The sequence below is a fragment of the Euleptes europaea genome, chromosome 2 (assembly GCF_029931775.1).
Source record: "Euleptes europaea isolate rEulEur1 chromosome 2, rEulEur1.hap1, whole genome shotgun sequence".
Lineage (NCBI taxonomy): Eukaryota > Metazoa > Chordata > Lepidosauria > Squamata > Sphaerodactylidae > Euleptes > Euleptes europaea.
This window is the reverse complement of record NC_079313.1, coordinates 129,111,823-129,130,296: the sequence shown is the minus strand read 5'-3', so window position 1 is coordinate 129,130,296 and position 18,474 is coordinate 129,111,823. Positions and strand designations below refer to the sequence as shown.

The window sequence follows — 18,474 nt, the reverse complement described above, 5'->3', positions numbered from 1 at the left end:
GCAGCAGGATGACTGATTTTGTTTGTGTTTTAGTTTTGTTTGTTCGATCTGGTCCTCAGTGGCTCAGTGGATAGGCTCCCTAGGCTCTTACCTGCATTGACACCCCATGTCTGGCATACTTTACTGGGTTTATGGGGTACAGGTAGGGTTGCCAGGTCCCTCTTTGCATCTGGCAGGAGGTTTTTGGGTTGGAGCCTGAGGAGGGTGAGGTTTGGGGAGGGGAGGGACTTAAGTGCCATAGAGTCCAGTGGCCAAAGTGGCCATTTTCTTCAGGGGAACTGACCTCTATTGGCTGGAGATCAGTTGTAGAATCATAGAGTTGGAAGGGACCACCGGGGTCATCTAGTCCAACCCCCTGCCCAATGCAGGAAATTAACAACTACCTCCCCCCACATCCCCAGTGACCCCAACCCTCCCCCCTCCATGCAGGATCCCACAATCAAAGCACTCCCAACAGATGGCCATCCAGCCTCTGCTTAAAGACCTCCAAAGACGGGGACTCCACCACCCTCCGAGGCAGCGAATTCCACCATCAAACAGCCCTCACCATCAGGAAGTTCTTCCTAATGTTTAGGTGGAATCGCTTTTCTCTTAGTTTAGATCCATTACTCCGTGTCCTAGACTCTGGAGCAACAGAGAACAAGCTAGTTCCCTCATCAACATGACATCCCTTCAAATATTTAAACATGGCTATCATGTCTCCCCTCTTCTCCAAACTAAAAAAACCCAATTCCCTAAGTCTCTCCTCCTTTGACCATTCTGGTCACCCTCCTCTGGACACGCTCCAACTTGTCAACATCCTTCTTAGATTGTGGAGCCCAAAACTGGACACAGTATTCCAAGTAAGGTCTGACCAATGCAGAATACAGTGGTAGTATTACTTCCCTTGATCTAGACACAATACTCCTATTGATGCAGCCCAGAATTGCATTGGCCTTCTTAGCCGCCATATCACACTGCTGACTCATGTTCAGTTTGTGGTCCACTAAGACTCCCAGATCTCTTTCACATGTACTGGATGTACCTTGCTGGATCAGGGGAATGCTGTAGACATAGTTTATCTAGATTTCAGTAAGGCTTTTGATAAGGTTCCACATAGTATTCTAGTTGACAAATTGGGAAAATGTGGGTTAGATCCTATTATTGTTAGATGGATCTGCATCTGGTTGACAGATCGTACCCAAAGAGTGCTATTTAATGGTTCCTCGTCCACTTGGAGAGAGAAGTGACTAGTGGAGTTCCTCAGGGATCTGTGCTGGGCCCGGTGTTGTTCAACATCTTTATAAATGATTTGGATGAAGGAATAGAGGGGATGCTTATTAAATTTGCAAATGATACTAAATTGGGAGGGGTAGCAAATACGGTAGGAGACAGAGCCAAGATGCAGGATGATCTTGACAGGCTGGAAAAATGGGCTAGAAATAATAAAATGCACTTCAACAAAGACAAATGTAAAGTTCTTCATTTAGGTAGGAAAAATCAAATGCATAATTACAGGATGGGGGAGACTTGTTTGAGCAGCAGTGTGTGTGAAAAGGATCTTGGGGTCTTAGTAGACCAAACACTGAACATGAGTCAGCAGTGTGATGCTGTAACTAAAAAGGCAAATGCAGTCTTGGGCTGCATCAACAGAAGCATAGTGTCCAGATGACATGAAGTGATGGTATCGCTTTACTCTGCTCTGGTTAGACCTCAACTAGAGTACTGTGTTCACTTTTGGGCACCACAATTTAAGAAAGACATTAGGAAGAATTTTCTACCAGTTAGAGCGGTTCCTTAGTGGAACAGGCTTCCTCGGGAGGTGGTAAGCTCTCCTTCCCTGAAGGTTTTTAAGAAGAGGTTAGATGGCCATCTGTCAGCAATGCTGATTCTGTGACCTTAGGCAGATGATGAGAGGGAGGGCATTTTGGCCATCTTCTGGTCACTAGGGGTGTGGAGGGGGGAGATAGTTGTGAATTTCCTGCATTGTGCAGGAGGTTGGACTTGATGGCCCTGGTGGTCCCTTCCAACTCTATGATTCTACTGTTGTCAAGCCAACTCTCTTTCATCCTGTACCTGCGCCTTATGTTGTTTCTGCCTAGGTGAAGTACCTTACACTTCTCCCTACTGAAATCCATTTTATTACTAATGGCCCAGCTCTCCAGTCTATCAAGGTCATTCTGAACTCTGACCCTGTCCTCCGGGTATTAACTACCCCTCCTAACTTGTTGTCATCTGCAAATTTGATTAGCATTCCCTCTATCGCATCATCCAAGTCATTTATAAAAATATTAAATAGTACCGTTCCCAGGACAGACCCCTGTGGCACCCCACTGGTCACTCCTCTCCAGGATGAAGTTGTGCCATTAATGAGCACCCTTTGGGTTCGGTTGGTCAACCAATTACCAATCCACCTAACAGTAGCAGTTGTAATAACAGGAGATCTCCAGCTAGTACCTGGAGTTTGGCAACCCTAGATAAAGGTAGGCCATCAGTAGTAAACAGGGAGACTCACACACAATGAAAAATTGCATCTAAGATTTTGAAATCTCCTCAGCCCCCTTGCTTCCTTCTCCTAGACTTCATGCCTGCTGCTCCCTGAACCTGATACAGCCTACCCCCTCTGTTCACCAAGCTGCTTTCTGCAAGTCTTACTAGCAAAGACATTCCTGAATTTCTTTACCTCACCTTTATTTAGCTCTCACCTACCTCTTCTCAACTGCATCCTTGTTATTCAACCTAGGGTTGCCAGGTCCCTCTTCGCCACCGGCGGGAGGTTTTTGGGGTGGAGCCTGAGGAGGGCGGGGTTTGGGGAGACCAAACCATAGAGACCAATTGCCATAGAGACCAATTGCCAAAGTTGCCATTTTCTCCAGGTGAACTGATCTCTATCGGCTGGAGATCAGTTCTAATAGCAGGAGATCTCCAGCTAGTACCTGGAGGTTGACAACCCTAATTCAACCCCTGATCTCCATCTGGACCTGATTTTTCTCTTGTAAGGGTTGACAGTTGGGCCTATGGTATGATGTAACCTCCTGAGAAAACCTGTCCTCTCTAAGAATTGCCGAAAACTCTATAGATTTATGATAAGAGTTTCTGGCCATTCCAATAGATCCATGATGTCACTTCTGGGGTTTTCTGGATTTATGATAGAGTTTCTGACCATTCCTACAGTTCCATAATATCACTTCTGTGGTTTTCCTGGAAGTGAAATCACACCATTGCTGATGGCTTCCTCCCATGTTCCCGGCCCTGCAAGTCTCCCTATCTGAAGGTTTGTCAACCTCCAGGTGGTGGCTGGAGATCTCCCACTATTACAACTGATCTCAAGGCAATAGAAATCAGTTCCCCTGAAGAAAATGGCCACTTTGGCAATTGGACTCTATGGCATTGAAGTCCCTCTCCTCTCCAAACTCAGTCCTCCTCAGGCTCCTCTCCAAAAATCTCCAGGTATTTCCCAACCAGGAGCTGGCAACCCTACCTATCAGCAATGAATATTTTCACATCATAGTAGTGTTCAGTACAGTATCCTGCAGGCTGTATATCATTGGCTTCCAAGTTTCCTTTCCTTCCGCTTTGGGAAATGCTTTACAGATCTGGAGCGGAGGAGCCCCTTCCGCATCATTAGATAATGACAATTCTGTACCCAGAAGGAGAATTCTTTGCCCAAATTTACCCAGTCTAAATTACTTATAACAACTGCCAAGTAAGTATTCTTTTGCTGCAGGGAACAGGATTTTGTGGAATGGAATGATTCTGTCTCGAAGTGGACTTCTTCCGAAAGAACTAGCCACTGTTGGCAAGAGGGTATTTGTTTAGATCAGCCCCTGGTCTGATTCAGTAAAGCTGTTCTTAATTAAAAGCTGATGGCCTTGGGACTTAATTAAGTCCAGAGACTATCAACTGGTCTATGAAATTAATTAAAATCCATAGACTGCAATGATTTTTTTCCTGTACTGCTCAAGATGTACCAGAAAGGCTTTTTAAAAAATCCTCACATGTCCTGATGTGGGCTTCACAACATTTCCTGCGCTGATTCTATGCTAGTTCAGGCCTGGAACTGCCAACTCTTAAAACTACATCTGAATGTGAGAGGCGGTTCTGGCAGAACTACTGACAGTATTTTGTCAGCAGAAGACATGCTTTCAAACAAATAATTGCCCGGTCACATGCCCAAGTTATGTGTTTCAGCTCGCACAAAAGGTGGAGTCACATTGACCCAGATCTTTTATGCATGGCTGTTTCCCTAGCCGTCACCCCTCCAATGACTAGGGCTGTCAATTCGGTTCGGCCCGAACTGAAAATCAGCCGAATTTCCCTTGATTCGGCGGTTTTTAGTTCGGGAGGAACCGAACTCAAAACTGGCGGGCAACCGGGGGGGCCGAATTCAGCGAGTTCGGGAGTTCGCGAATAAATTCGGCCAATTCGGGGCCGTCAGTAAGCAGCATAACCTTCAGTAAGCAGCATTCTCCTCCCCCGGCCAATCGGTGGCCAAGCTGGGTCTTCTTCTGGCCAATCAGTCAGGATTGAGTACTGGAGGAATCAGCTGATGTGCGGCCGGCCGGGGAAAGAGAGAGAGAGAGGGAAATCCTCATGTGTGTGTGAGGGGGTGCTTGTGCACATTCGCTCCTTTCCGTGGCTGCAGGGGGTGCATTTTTTGGGGTACAGACCCCAAACTTTCAGGGGATATTCAGACAGGTTTTCTTAAGAGACCACCCAAGTTTTGTAAACATTGGGTCAGGGGGTCCCGAGATATGGGCTCCCCCCCTTTTTCTTTCCATGGCTGCAGAGGGCGCATTTTTGGGTGTGCCGACCCCAAACTTTCAGCGGAGCATCAGACAAGGCTTCTTAAGATACCCCCCAAGTTTTGTAAACATTGGGTCAGGGCCCCCCGAGATATGGGCTCCACCCCTTTTTCCTCTCCCCCCTTTTCCATTTTCGTGGCTGCAGAGGGCGCTTTTTTGGGGGTGCAGCCCCCAAACTTTTATCATAGCTTCAGAGAATCCCTGTTAAGAGACCACCCAAGTTTTGTAAAGATGGGTTCAGTGGGGGCTGAAATATCGGCTCCCCCCCTTTTCTCTTTCCGTGGCTGCAGGGGGCGCATTTTTGGGTGTGCCGACCCCAGACTTTCAGCGGAGCTTCAGTCAAGGCTTTTTAAGAGACCACCCAAGTTTTGTAAACATTGGGTCAGGGCCCCCCGAGATATGGGCTTTCCCCTTTTCCCTATTGGGATGAATGGATCACCCTCGAGAGATGCATACATATGGATCTTACATTGGATACAAATGGAATCATATTGGATTACCCAGCCTCCCAGCCCCTCCTGCTGGAACAGAAGACAGCCACAGTAAGACCCCTTTGGGGGCTTTAATCTATATTTTTTCTTTTCTGTGTGTGTGTGGGGGGGAAAGCAGAGTCTGTGTGTGTGTGGGGGGAGGGAGCAGTTTCTGTGGGTGGGAGGGGGAAGCCAAAGGGGGCTTTTGCCCGTTCTGCCTGGGGTGTGTGTTCCCCCTCCAGTCTCTCTCTCCCTGGTTTGAGGGGGGGCTTCATTTTTATTCTTCAGGTTTTTCCTCATTCATAAGATCAGTTAGGTTATTTTGATGCTTGCTCAAAACTGGTTTTCAAATGGTGACTTAAAGAATGCATCTGCCTGGTCCCAAGTCCAATGCAAAAGGAGAAATTCCACCCCCTCCTGATCATTATGCATAGCTAGCTGCCTCTGTCCCTTTCCATGGTATGCAAACTCCCAGGTGTCAGGTGTTGCTTTGCACTGTTGCAAAGGTGTTGCATTGCGTTCTTGTGTTGCTTTGCAGTTGTATTGTTTTGCAAAATTCTTCACACCTGCCCCGCCCTTTGCATGTTTGCAAAGGTGTTGCTTTTCAGTTGTGTTGCTTTGCAAAGTTCTTAGCACCTGCCCCGCCCTTGCTCTCATCAGCTGTTTGTCGGGCGGGAGCTTTGTGCGTGGGCGGCAAGCTCTGCTGAGAGATACACATTAAGGGTGGGGGGACCCCTTTCAGGGCCCATATCTCAGCCCCCCCGACCCAATCTTTACAAAACTTGGGGAGTCTTTCAATATACGTCCTTTGAAGCTCTGCTGAAAGTTTGGGACCTCTAAGCCCAAAAATGCCCCCCCCAGAGCCGCGGAAAGGCACGGTTGTGTTTTTAATGGCTTTATTCGGCGAATTTTTTTTCCGAACTTTGAATTCCCGCCGAATTGAACGGATCCGAAGTGGGGGAGTTCGGACTTCGGCACGTACCGAACCCACAAGGGCCAAATTCGGCCGAATCCGAACTGTACCGAATTGTTTTTTGTTTTGACAGCCCTACCAATGACTTCAGGTCCTTGTTTTGATTATGCTTGCCGTTTCTGACCATCAGAGGTGGCCTCGCTCTCTCCCTGCCTTTCCCCGTGTTTTGTCCGTGTTTTCATATTCGAGATAAAACAGGTCTCTGAAAACACGGGCAAAACATAGGGAAAGGCAGGGGGACAGCGCGGTGACCTCTGATGGTCGGAAACAGCATGCATAATCAACACAAAGGCAAGAAGAAGAAGAAGAAGAAGAGTTGGTTTTTATATGCTGACTTTCTCTACCTTTTTAAGCAGACTCAAATGGCCTTACAATTGCATTCCCTTCCTCTCCCAACAACAAACACCTTATGAAGTAGGTGGGGCTGAGAGAGTTCTGGGAGAACTGTGACTAGCCCAAGGTCACTCAGTAGGCTTCATGTGGAGGAGTAGGGAAAACAACCTGGTTCACCAGATTAGACTCCACCTCTCTTAACCACTATACTATGCTGGCTTTTAGGGTTGCCAGCTCGGTGTTGGGAAATTCCTGGAGATTTGGGGGGGGGGTGGAGCCTCAGGAGGGCATGGTTCGGGAAGGGGAGGGACCTTAGCAGTGTATAGAGTCCACCTTCCAAAGCAGCCATTTTCTCCAGCGGAGCTAATCTCTGGAGATCAGTTGTAATTCCAGGAGATCTCCAGCCCTCACCTGGAGATTGGTAAACCTAAGCTACTTCATAATTTGTGTTACAAGGACACAAATCACAGGGATCTCCATTCCAGCTTGTATCTGATGAGGGGATCATTGACTCTTGAAAGCATATACTCTGAAAATCTTGTTAGTCTCTAAGTGCTACAAGACACGAATCTACCAAATCACAAAACGAATGCCTAATCTCTTATCCACACAGATACGTCAGGAAGATTTTGCAAACAGACCTATTGAAAGCAAATCCTATTACTGGTCAACCAAGTGAATTTGAAAATTACTTTATTTTCCCTTTGGTGCAAAAAAAGAAGAAGGTTAGCATTAATTAGAGAAATGGATGATGAACACGGTCAAATAAAAATAATGATATCATACTTGTGACCCTGAAGTGGTGCAATTAGGTTGAAAGAAAAACTTGATCACAAGGAAAGGAATTAAATAGAATGATATAGGTCTGCCCCAAATCGGATTTCAATGGCTACAGAAAAATGGATGTAGGAGGGCAACAATAAGAAAGTTCAGATTTGGACATGATGTAAACACCTGCATCTGAACATGCTGGTCTAGGTATCTCACTGGGCGGATTCCCACAGGTCCAAGCGTCATAAAACAGAAATTCAGGGTCTTACTACAAACTGATGTAGTTCTATGGACCCCAAGGATATTTCTACCTACTGAACATCTCACCTTCAAATAGGGTTGCCAGCTCCAGGTTGGCAAATACTTTGAGGTTTTAGGGGCAGAGCCTGAGGAGAGCAGGGTTTGGGGAGGGACTCCAATGCCATAGAGTCCAATTACCAAAGAGGCCATTTCCTCCAGGTGAACTGATCTCTATCCGCTGGGGATCAGTTGTAATAGCAGATCTCCAGCTAGTACCTGGAGGCTGGCAACCCCGCCTTCAAATGCCACTTCTGGAGCCAAAGATAAAATATTGTTGTACATATACAGTTGGCTTGTTAGCACATTGTTATACACCCAGAACTGAGAAATACGTTGTTGTATATATGCAATTGGCTTGGTAGCACGTTGTTACACTCAATATACTTTTGTCATTACATATTGTTATCAGCCTGTTTCTGTACTAACCTCCAGGGGGTGGCTGGAGATCTCCTGCTATTACAACTGATCTCCAGGTGACAGAGATCAATTTGCCTGGAGAAAATGGCCGCTTTGGCAATTGGACTCTATGGCATTGAAGTCCCTCTCCTCTCCAAACTCCGTCCTCCTCAGGCTCCTCTCCAAAAATCTCCAGGTATTTTCCAACCAGGAGCTGGCAACCATACCTATCTGCCCTGAAGATTTTCACATCATTCTAGTGTTCAGTGCAGTATCCTGCAGGATGTATATCATTGGCTTCCAAGTTTCCTTTCCTTCCGCTTTGGGGAATGCTTTACAGATCTGGAGTGGAGGAGCCCCTTCCGCATCATTAGATAAGGATAATTCTGTGTGAACAGACTGCTGGACTTGACGGGCCTTGGTCTGATCCAGCAGGGCCTTTTGTATGTTCTTATGAGGGGCTGCGCCGATGGATTCTTTGGGTCATTGATGCTCGTCTGGCACCTGCTTTACTTTCTTTTAGGCACCAGGCCAAAGCACATCCTTTTCCCCCAGGGCTTTTAATTAGGGATTTTCTCTTGCCAGCTTTTTAATGGTCTGCATCCATTTTATGGATAATTTTTATGCTCTTTATATCCAATGGCTGCTTTTTCACGGCTTGTGCTTATAGTGTTAAGTTGTTTTAATAGTAAGCCGCCTCCTCCCCCCTCCCACCCCGATGAATTGAGCTGTATGATCCCTACGCTTGCAAACATATATTTGCTGCATTCCCATGATACATTTTCAGGATGGGACAGAAAATCGGGGTGGGGGGGAGAGACTTCAGAGACTGCTCAATCTTACAAATAGATCTCAGTGTTATTGGATATGATGAAATGAATTTTTCCCCTGGATTGCACGCCTGTGCAGAAACCTGCCAAACCCAAGATCTCTGATTAAAGGAAGTCCTAAGTAGTCGGTGGAACAAAAACTCGACAACTTCTTTCCCCCCCGCCACGAACAGGCCGTAATGAGCTACATGCAGCCGTTTCGAAGCATCCCCGAAAAGTTCTCGTCTTAACTCAGGACACTTAATAACGAAACACTTGTTATTAAATAGTCCGGGGTCGCTGAAAGTCATCATTATGAGAGACAAAAACCTATTCCTTTTTGACTGAGAATTTCTAATACTAGAATCCTAACGACTCCTTCAAAGCCATTACTCGGAGACCTTCTACCCCAATTATACCTCAGTTGTAATGACCTGGCAGTAGCAAAAGATTATTGACAGTTATGAAGCCGCACAGAAGCAATGTATCAAATATTCCTTTAAAAAAAATCTTCTTCTTTTTTGCGCTTCACATTTTGCCAGGATCACTGGAGAAAATAATTGCTTTTGTTCGAGGAAGATAAAATAACTTTCCTTTACATTCCCCTTTAACCCTGGGGGAAATCTCTTCTTCCATCCCGCAAAGGAGGTAATATACTTTCCTTATCCTTCCGCCTCTGTCAACAGAGTTAAATGTGTACCAAACACAACTTGGGGGAATTGGCACCACTCTTAAGGATATGATGTCGATGGCCCTGACCCTATACAGTTTCATGGACACTTTATAGCATCATCATTAGTCTGTTTGGAAAGCCATCTTGCTCAGAGGTCCTGTAGTGTTCATGCCAACTGCTGGTACTGAAGACCAGAGGTTTCATGGATTCTCTTGGATGCACAAGAGTCAATCTAGTTGATCAGAAGCAGTCAAGTCTTGCACCGGCATGCAGAAAGCAAGACTTTTATAGTGCATCCTCAGAAATGCCATTTCTCGAGGTATCGTTGAGTTGTTTCATACTCTCACACATTTATAGCAGTGCTACTGATACTCAAGAAGCAAGCTCCTGAGTAAGCACACGAGTAAGCAACATTCTAAGAAACACCTAGCTGCCACTAAAATGGCAGCGCTGTGTGGAGATTCCCTTCCCACTTCCCACATCACCCTGTGATGTGACATCATGATGCAGTTTTCCCATTCTTAGAGCTGGGAGAACTCTCAACATAATGACATTAAGACAAACAGGAAGTTGTAATACATATTATAAAGAGGAAGGGAGAGTAAGAAAACTTACATAAGAACATAAGAAAGGCCCCGCTGGATCAGACCAAGGCCCATCAAGTCCAGCAGTCTGTTCACACAGTGGCCAACCAGGTGCCTCTAAGAAGCCCCCAAACAAGACGACTGCAGCAGAACATTCCTGCCTGTGTTCCTCAGCACCTAAGATAATAGGCATGCTCCTCTGCTCCTGGAGGATGGAACCTGATGGAAGGCTGCCATTTTGGTGGGGCTGAAAAAGTTCCAAGAGAACAGTGACTAGCCCAAGGTCATACAGCAGGCTTCATGTGGAGGAGTGGGGAAACAAATCTGGTTTACCAGATTAGAGTCTGCTGCTCATGTGGAGAAGTGGGGTATCAAACCTGGTTCTCCAGATTAGAGTCCCCCGCTCTTAACCAATACACCATGCTATTGAATGTGCATGTGTGTGTAAAGTGCCATCAAGTTGCAGCCGACTTATGGCAATCCAGTAGGGTTTTCAAGGCAAGAGACATGCAGAGGTGGTTGGCCGTTGCCTTCCTCTGCATAATGACCCTGCTTAGCTTCTGAGATCTGACGAGATCAGGCTAGCCTGGGCTATCCAGGTCAGGGCATAATGTTGACTATCCAAGAAATTTTAGTCACACTGTTATCAATCTCTACAACGACCTTTGGGCTATTCCTCTCTCTTCTTCCTAGTCACCTTCAAGCTGTTCCCTAACCCCCACCCCCAAATAACCCTCACAATTATCCCAGTGAGTTACAGACAGGTCGGCCTCTGGGCTATCATAACTTTGTATTCTGTGCTTAAGAGAGCCAGCATGGTATAGTGGTTAAGAGTAGTGGTTTGGAGCGGTGGACTCTCATCTGGAGAACTGGGTTTGATTCCCCACTCCTCCACATGAGTGGCGGAGGCTAATCTGGTGAACTGGATTTGTTTCTCCACTCCTACACATGAAGCTTAGCTGGGTGACCTTGGGCTAGTCACACTCTTTCAGCCCTGCCTACCTCACAGGGTGTCTGTTGTGGGGAGGGGAAGGAAAAATGATTGTAAGCCAGTATGATTCTAGCTTAAGTGGTAGAGAAAGTCAGCATATAAAAACCAACTCTATTTCTTCTTCTTCTTAATTCTGATTGAGATGTGCTTGTAGATGGTCAATTTGAATGAGAAAGGAAAAGAGAATGAAACCTGATGGCTGAAAGCTCAAGACACTAAAGGTTGCTGCCTATGGCGAAAGGTCACAAGCTTACATGGTAGGATGCTCTTTCTTCTCGATCCATCGGACGTGTCACGTACATTCTCCCCGACACGGGGTCGATGCTGAAGACTTCCATGGGGGGCTGGTCAGCCCCCACTCCAGTGATGCTGTATCGTATATGAATCTCACTGTCCTTATCTGAACGAATCTGAATAAAACATTAAAGAGAACAAGGAGTCAGCTTGGAATGGAGGAGGGAAGAAGACAGAAACTTGAAAAAGAGTTTAAAGCAGGCCGTTGGGACATGAGGGAAAAAACCCTGTGGCCACTTAATAATTCTACACATATTGTATTTATTTCATTATTTAAACATTGATACCCTGATGTTCGTTTTCGTTCAAATACAGTGGGTTTAGGCAGAGGACAACTTAACCCACTCAAACAGGGCCATTAGATGTCCACTGGTACTTTGAGCACATGAGCACATGAAGCTGCCTTATACTGAACCAGACCCTTGGTCCATCAAAGTAATTATTGTCTACTCTGACCAGCAGTGGCTCTCCAGGGTCTCAGGCAAAAGTCTTTCACATCACCCACTTGCCTAGTCCCTTTAACTGGAGATGCCGGGGATTGAACCTGGGAGCTTCTGCGTGCCAAGCACATGCTCTACCACTGAGCCACAGCCCCTTAAAGACCAACATTCATTTCAGAATGTGGGGCTCAGTGGTAGAGCATCTGTTTTGCATGCAGAAGGTCCCAGGTTCAACCCTCGGCATTTCCTGTTGAAAGGACCAGGTTGTAGGTGATGTGAAAAATCTCAGCCTCACCCCCTGAAGAGCTGCTGCCAGTCTGTGTAGACAATACCAACCTTCATGGACCAATGGTCCGATGCGGTATAAGGCAGCTTCATGTGTTCACATCTGCAACAGACATTTTGATTTTACCACTTTGCCAGGTTTTGTGAATCAGAGCTCCCTTCTTCAGATGTACATCTTATTACATCTCATACAGGTGATGAAGTGAACTTGGACTCCTAGGTAGCTGTCAGAGCTAGTGAGAGGATAGGACCAAATATGCTGCCAAGATGGCCCAGGCTAGCCTGATCTCCTCAGATCTTGGAAGCTAAGCAGGGTCAGCCCCAGTTAGTACATGGATGGGAGACCACCAAGGAAGTCCAGGATTGCTATGCAGAGGCAGGCAATGGCAAACCACCTCTGTTCGTATCTTACCTTGAAAGCCCTACAAGGCAATCATAAGTTGGCTATAACTTGATGGCACTTTTCACCACCAAGCAGAAGAAGCCCTGACCTGGATGGCCCAGACTAGCCCAATCTCAGATCTGAGAAGCTAAGCAGGGTTGCCCCAGGTCAGTACTTGGATGGGAGACGACCAAATAAGTCCAGGGTTGCTACAGGGGAGGGTCGTGGCTCAGTGGTAGAGCATCTGCTTGGCATGCAGAAGATCCCAGGTTCAATCCTCGGCATTTTTGTTGAAAGCCGCCAGGTATTACCTGGAGATCTCCTTACAACTGATCTCCAGCCAATAGAGATCAGTTCACCTGGAGAAAATGGCGGCTTTGGCAATTGGACTGTATGGCATTGAAGTCCCTCCCTTCCCCAAACCCCGCCCTCCTCAGGCTCTGCCCAAAAACCTCCCGCTGGTGACAAAGAGGCACCTGGCAACCCTATCAGATGTACATCTTATTACATCTCATACAGGTGATGAAGTGAACTCACGAGAACGCATGCTGAAATAAATGCCACCAGTCTTTAAGGTTCCACTGGACTCTGTTTCGTTTGGCATTCTCTCAACGATCCCTCCTTTCGAACCAATGTTTTTTATATTTTGCATGTATATTAATTGATTTGCATGTATTTTCACTCTGTGTTTAACTCTTTTAAAAGATTGTTTTTATATGGCATTATTGCGGTTTTATAATGTATGTTTTTAATAGAATGGATTTAGAATGTAATTTGATAATGTTTCTTTTAAATTGTTAGCAGCTTTGGCAGCCCTTGTAAGGGCAGAAAGGTGGGATATAAATGTTGTAAAAAATAATAATAAACAGGTTATGCTGAGAGAGTGTGACTGGCCCAAGTTCGCCCAGCAAGCTTCCCAGCACAAGTGGGGATTCGAACGTAGGTCTCCCAGATACTAGTCCCACACTTTTAACCACAGAGAAAAGTAAATATTTAATCAGGTCTAACTCCGTAAACCTCAAAAAAATAGTTCAGATACTTAAACCAAGTTAGCAGAGGGGAAATAATACTTGTTCTAACATCAGAATACAATTCACAATGCAGTACTATGTGCAAAATTGATTCAAGTGATTGTATAACTTTATTCTGTGTATAGCAGTATTGCATGTTCTCTGGTGCAAAAGCCCTTAGGAGGCCAGGAAGGCACTGCACTGGCTTTCGGGGGCGCCGTGCTGGCCCCCGGGCTACTCATGTTGGCGTTACAGGCACCGGCATGGAGGCCCAGATGTCAGTCGCTGGTTGCCGCCGCCGCAGTGCCGCCCCAGAATGCTGGCGGGGCCTTCCACCGGCATCCCTCTAGCGTAAAAGCTCACGCCGGCATCCCCAGAGGCATTCTGGCATCCTGGGAGGCATTCTTGGGGTGTTATGGAGGGAGGAGCTGCCGCTAAGTGGCCTCCAAACCTCTTTTTATTTGGTGAGATACGCCACCTTTTTGGCAAGATGCGCCACACTTTAGGCAGCCTCCAAAGCCCTTTCAAGCCGGGAACGCCCCCTGTTTATTTTGATGAGATACGCCACCTTTTTGGCGAGATATGCCACTTAAACCTTTTAGGTGGTGTATCTCCCGTGCAACCCTTCACAGGGTTGCATGGATTTTTCAAGCCGCGAGGAGGTTTCGACCCCAGTGGAAAAAAGATTAAGAAGCCCTGCCATAGAGAATCCAATTGCCAAAGTGGCCATTTTCTCCAGGTGAACTGATCTCTGTCGGCTGGAGATCAGTTGTAATAGCAGGAGATCTCCAGCTAGTCCCTGGAGGCTGGCAACCCTAGATACCAGTCCACCACCCTTAAGCACTACACCACACTGGTTCTTTCTCCTTCTTTCTCCTGCTGTTCTTTTAATTTGCTATTCAAAGAACAGGACCTTCTTCATACCTGCTTTCATAACTCCCCCCGCCCTTCCATGGCAAACTTAACAGTCAATACACTGAATTATTCCAACCCTTACACTGGCTTCATTTGTGGCGGGATTCCTGTGCCCCCACCAGGTTGCCTTTATGGAAAAACAAAAGGCACGTTGGCAACCCTCCGCCAGCGCAGGCCATGGCACAGATAGCCCATGCCGGCGCAAGGGGGCATTCCAGGGGCGGGCTGGGGGGAGGAGCCGCCGGCTAGGTGGCTCCCTATCCCCTTTCGGCCCGGTACGCTGGCGCCCGGAACGGCGGTGCTGCGCCTGCTTTTGAGCAGGCACAGCCTCGCTGTGCCCTATGGGGCAAAAAAACCCGCTTGAATGAAACAAAACTGTGAAACAGCTTTTTTTCGTTCAATGGCGTAGGCGAAACGGCCTACGCCGTCCCCCTACGCCATCAGCTCAGGAATGGGCTGTTAGGCTTTTTAACTAATCAGGGTATGTATTTAGCTCATGATTGTCTACAATTCTTTTATTGTGGCAGAGTGTATTTTATTTTTGTGCTGGTCTCTGACCTTAACAACAAAATAAATTAATTATACAGTCACAGTCACACAGTTGGGGAAAGAAGTTGATGGGCAATAGATTCAGGACAGACTAAAGGGTACACCTCTGTTACTCAACAAGTAATTAAGTTGTGGAGTTCACTTGCAGAGAAGGTAGGATTGCCAGCTCCCGATTAGGAAATACCTGGAGATGTTGGTGGGGGGGAAGCCTGAGGAGGGCAGGGTTTGGGGAGGGAGGGACTTCAATGCCATAGAGTCCAATGGCCAAAGAGGCCATTTTCTCCACTTTTAAAGCTCTTTATGCTCTTGGCCATCACTGCCTCCACTTAGGGTTGCTAACCTCCAGGTGGTGGCTGGAGATCTACCTAGGGTTGCCAACCTCCAGGCAATTTGGAAAATTCCTTGCGGAAAATATATCTCAACACGCAGCCACTCAAGATAGTTTCTTTTTGTATTTCAATACACCCAATTTACAAGGTTACAATTTATACCGCTAGTGAAAAAAACCCCACAGTTTTTTACTACACTTTGAACTTCTATTGTACATAAAAATTATGCCCACTAAGTATGTCTCCAAACATTATCACCATAAAGCTTTCAAACACCAAGGAATTGGAACAAACTAATTTTCCTGTCGGCTGCTGCAGTCCGCTGCGCCGCGCCGCGCCAACTCACTGCACCGGTCAGCTGACCGTAGCTATCCAATCATGCAGCGTCCTCCGGAGCTCCTGTGTTGCTGTTAACTCTTGCTTGTACGGCAACTGCTGCTGAGATGTATATTGCTCACAGAGGAGTTTTTGTTCCTGCAAACACTATCCAACAGGCGCAGTTGCGCCGCGATGTAGGCGCAATTGCGCCACAGACAAGATCCCGGGTTTTTTTAATCTTGTTTTGCGGGTATAAATCTTTTTTGCTTCTTCAGACTTATGCAGCTTGCATCTGACCGCAATTTCGCAGTTCCTAGTTTAGAGTTGCCAGGTTCTCCCTGGCCGTTGGCAGGGGGTGGGGGGATAGGGTTGCCTGTTGCAGATTGGGGAATTCCTGGAAATTTGGGGTGGACCCTAAGGAAGGTAGGGACCTCAAGGGGGGGGGGTTCAATGCCATTAAGGCCAGAGAATTGATCTCTGTAGACTGGAGATGAGCTGTAACTTTGGGGGATCCACCTGGAGCCTAGCACCGCTGTCTGTCTCACACAGACACTTTGGCCTTATCCTAAAAAGATGCAGATCCTTCTGTCCACCTGGGAGGTCATGCATGAAGGTGGTAAAGTGCTTTTCTCCTCAGTACCCAAGGAACTGCACCTATTAAAATTAGTTCTTGCTGTGACCTTTTAAGAGTTCGTTTTGTGTGTTATTAAAAAAAATACTGTGATTATTAATGGTAATAAGAACAGAGTCGTTATGCTATAAAATGTCCTTTATTACCCGTCTTTCAGTGTTCTTGGCCATTACAGGGGCTAAATTGAAAATAACCAAGGCTGTTATGTTACCACACATTTAGTGTTTAATGAAAATCAAACAATGCAAACACGTTCCAATCCTTTAAATTCAAACACTTAAGAGTCTATTTAAGCATGTAAAGTCTGGGTCATTAGATATAGTGGAAATATGTTTATGCTCATTGAGATCCCTAACAAAGAGATACGTTTAAAGAATCTTCCATGCAAAAGGTTCTCAAATATAATTTCGCTAACACGTTTCCCGATTATTCAAATGAGAGATTTCAAACTCTGCTCCGACGAGTTGTATTCTCGCACCTACTCAAAAGAACATGAGAACATAAGAAAGGCCCTGCTGGATCAGACCAAGGTCCATCAAGTCCAGCAGTCTGTTCACACAGTGGCCAACCAGGTGCCTCTAGGAAACCCACGAGCAAGACGACTACAACAGCATTATCCTGCTTGTGTTGCAAAGCACCTAATATAATAGGCATGCTCCTCTGATCCTGGAGAGAAGAGGTGTGCATTATGACTAGTATCCATTTTTACTAGTAGCCATGAATACCCCTCTCCTCCATGAACATGTCTACTCCCCTCTGAAAGCCTTCCAAGTTGGCATCCATCACCACATCCTGGGGCAGGGAGTTCCACAATTTAACTATGCGTTGTGTGAAGAAATACTTCCTTTTATCGGCTTTGAATCTCTCACCCTCCAGCTTCAGCAGATGACCTTGCATTCTAGTATTATGAGAGAAGGAGAAAAGCTTCTCCCTGCCCACTCTCTCCATACCATGCATAATTTTATAGACCTCTATCATGTCTCCCCTTAACTGCTGTCTTTCGGCATGCCTGCTCAAAAATCAAACCGCTAGAGCATAGTTACCTGACTCAAATGTGGAAAATTAATTTCTGTTTATGGTTACAAAACATTTTTGGTTAACACACCTTCCATCCCTAGCTGTTTTAGGAGGAGCTGAGCACACAGGGTACAGAAATATAACTATTTCATTCTTAAAGCATAGCTACCACAGCCTTCCATCCCATAACATCTCATAGATAAACTTGCAAGCATAATTAAAATTAGAAGAAGAAGATGAAGGAGAAGAAGAAGAGTTGGTTTTTATAGGCCGAGTTTCTCTACCTTTTAAGGGAGAATCAAACTGGCTTACAATCTCCTTCCCCTCCCCACAACAGAAACCCTGTGAGGTAGGTGGGGCTGAGAGTGTGTGACTAGCCCAAGGTCACCCAGCTGGCTTCATGTGCAGGAGTGGGGAAACGAATCTAGTTCACCAGATTAGCCTCCGCTGCTCCTGTGGAGGAGTGGGGAATCAAACCCGGTTCTCCACATCAGAGTCCACCGATCCAAACCACCGCTCTGAACCACTACACCACGCTGGCTTCCAGATACTACTCAGATCTAAAACCATCACACAATTAAAAACAACAACACAAGGAGGAGAAAAAGAAAGGAGAGAGACCAGCATCATACAAACTAGACATTTAATTTCAGATGAAATAATCGTTACCCCCTATTACATAAGGGAAACTTTACCCCCATAATTTCATGCCATCCTGGTAAAAATAGAAGGACTCTTCTCTTAGTAATGCTAGCAGATAAGAATCAAGAGATCACTTTTAAGGTTGCCAAATTTGGATGGATAGCCTATAAGATTGGGAAAATTTGGGTAAGCCATACATAGGCTTTTTAGCAATAATTTTTAGACTACAAGACTAGGAAACCTGGGTAAACCATATATAAGCTTTTTAGCTATAAACTCTATAAGATTATGTATAATTCTGTGAATTTATAATTTTAAATGTTTATTTTCTCATGAGTTATTTGATATTCTGGAAGTTTGAATTATTGTATTGATTCTATTTTTATTGGTCTTGGACTGTATTAAATAAATTTGATTTGATATGACATAAGGACCAGAAACTCAGGGAAACTGAGAACAGGGCGGCCAAAACTCTGGTTGGGGTGGGGGATCCCCCCTGAGGTTGCCCTCTCCAGCTCAAGAGATAAATAATTAAAATGAACAAATAAATAAAAACTCATTGACATCAGAAGCACAAT

At 45.9% G+C, this 18,474-nt stretch overlaps 1 protein-coding gene across 1 annotated transcript in view; it reads right to left on the bottom strand.

The window, feature by feature from the left end:
* Positions 1 to 18,474, bottom strand: part of CDH4 (cadherin 4) — an 880,207-nt gene that overhangs the window by 203,673 nt on the left and 658,060 nt on the right. Inside the window, exon 5 of the mRNA XM_056844901.1 lies at positions 11,339 to 11,494. Coding sequence (XP_056700879.1) covers positions 11,339 to 11,494 — 156 coding nt within the window. The remainder of the gene's footprint in view (positions 1 to 11,338; positions 11,495 to 18,474) is intronic.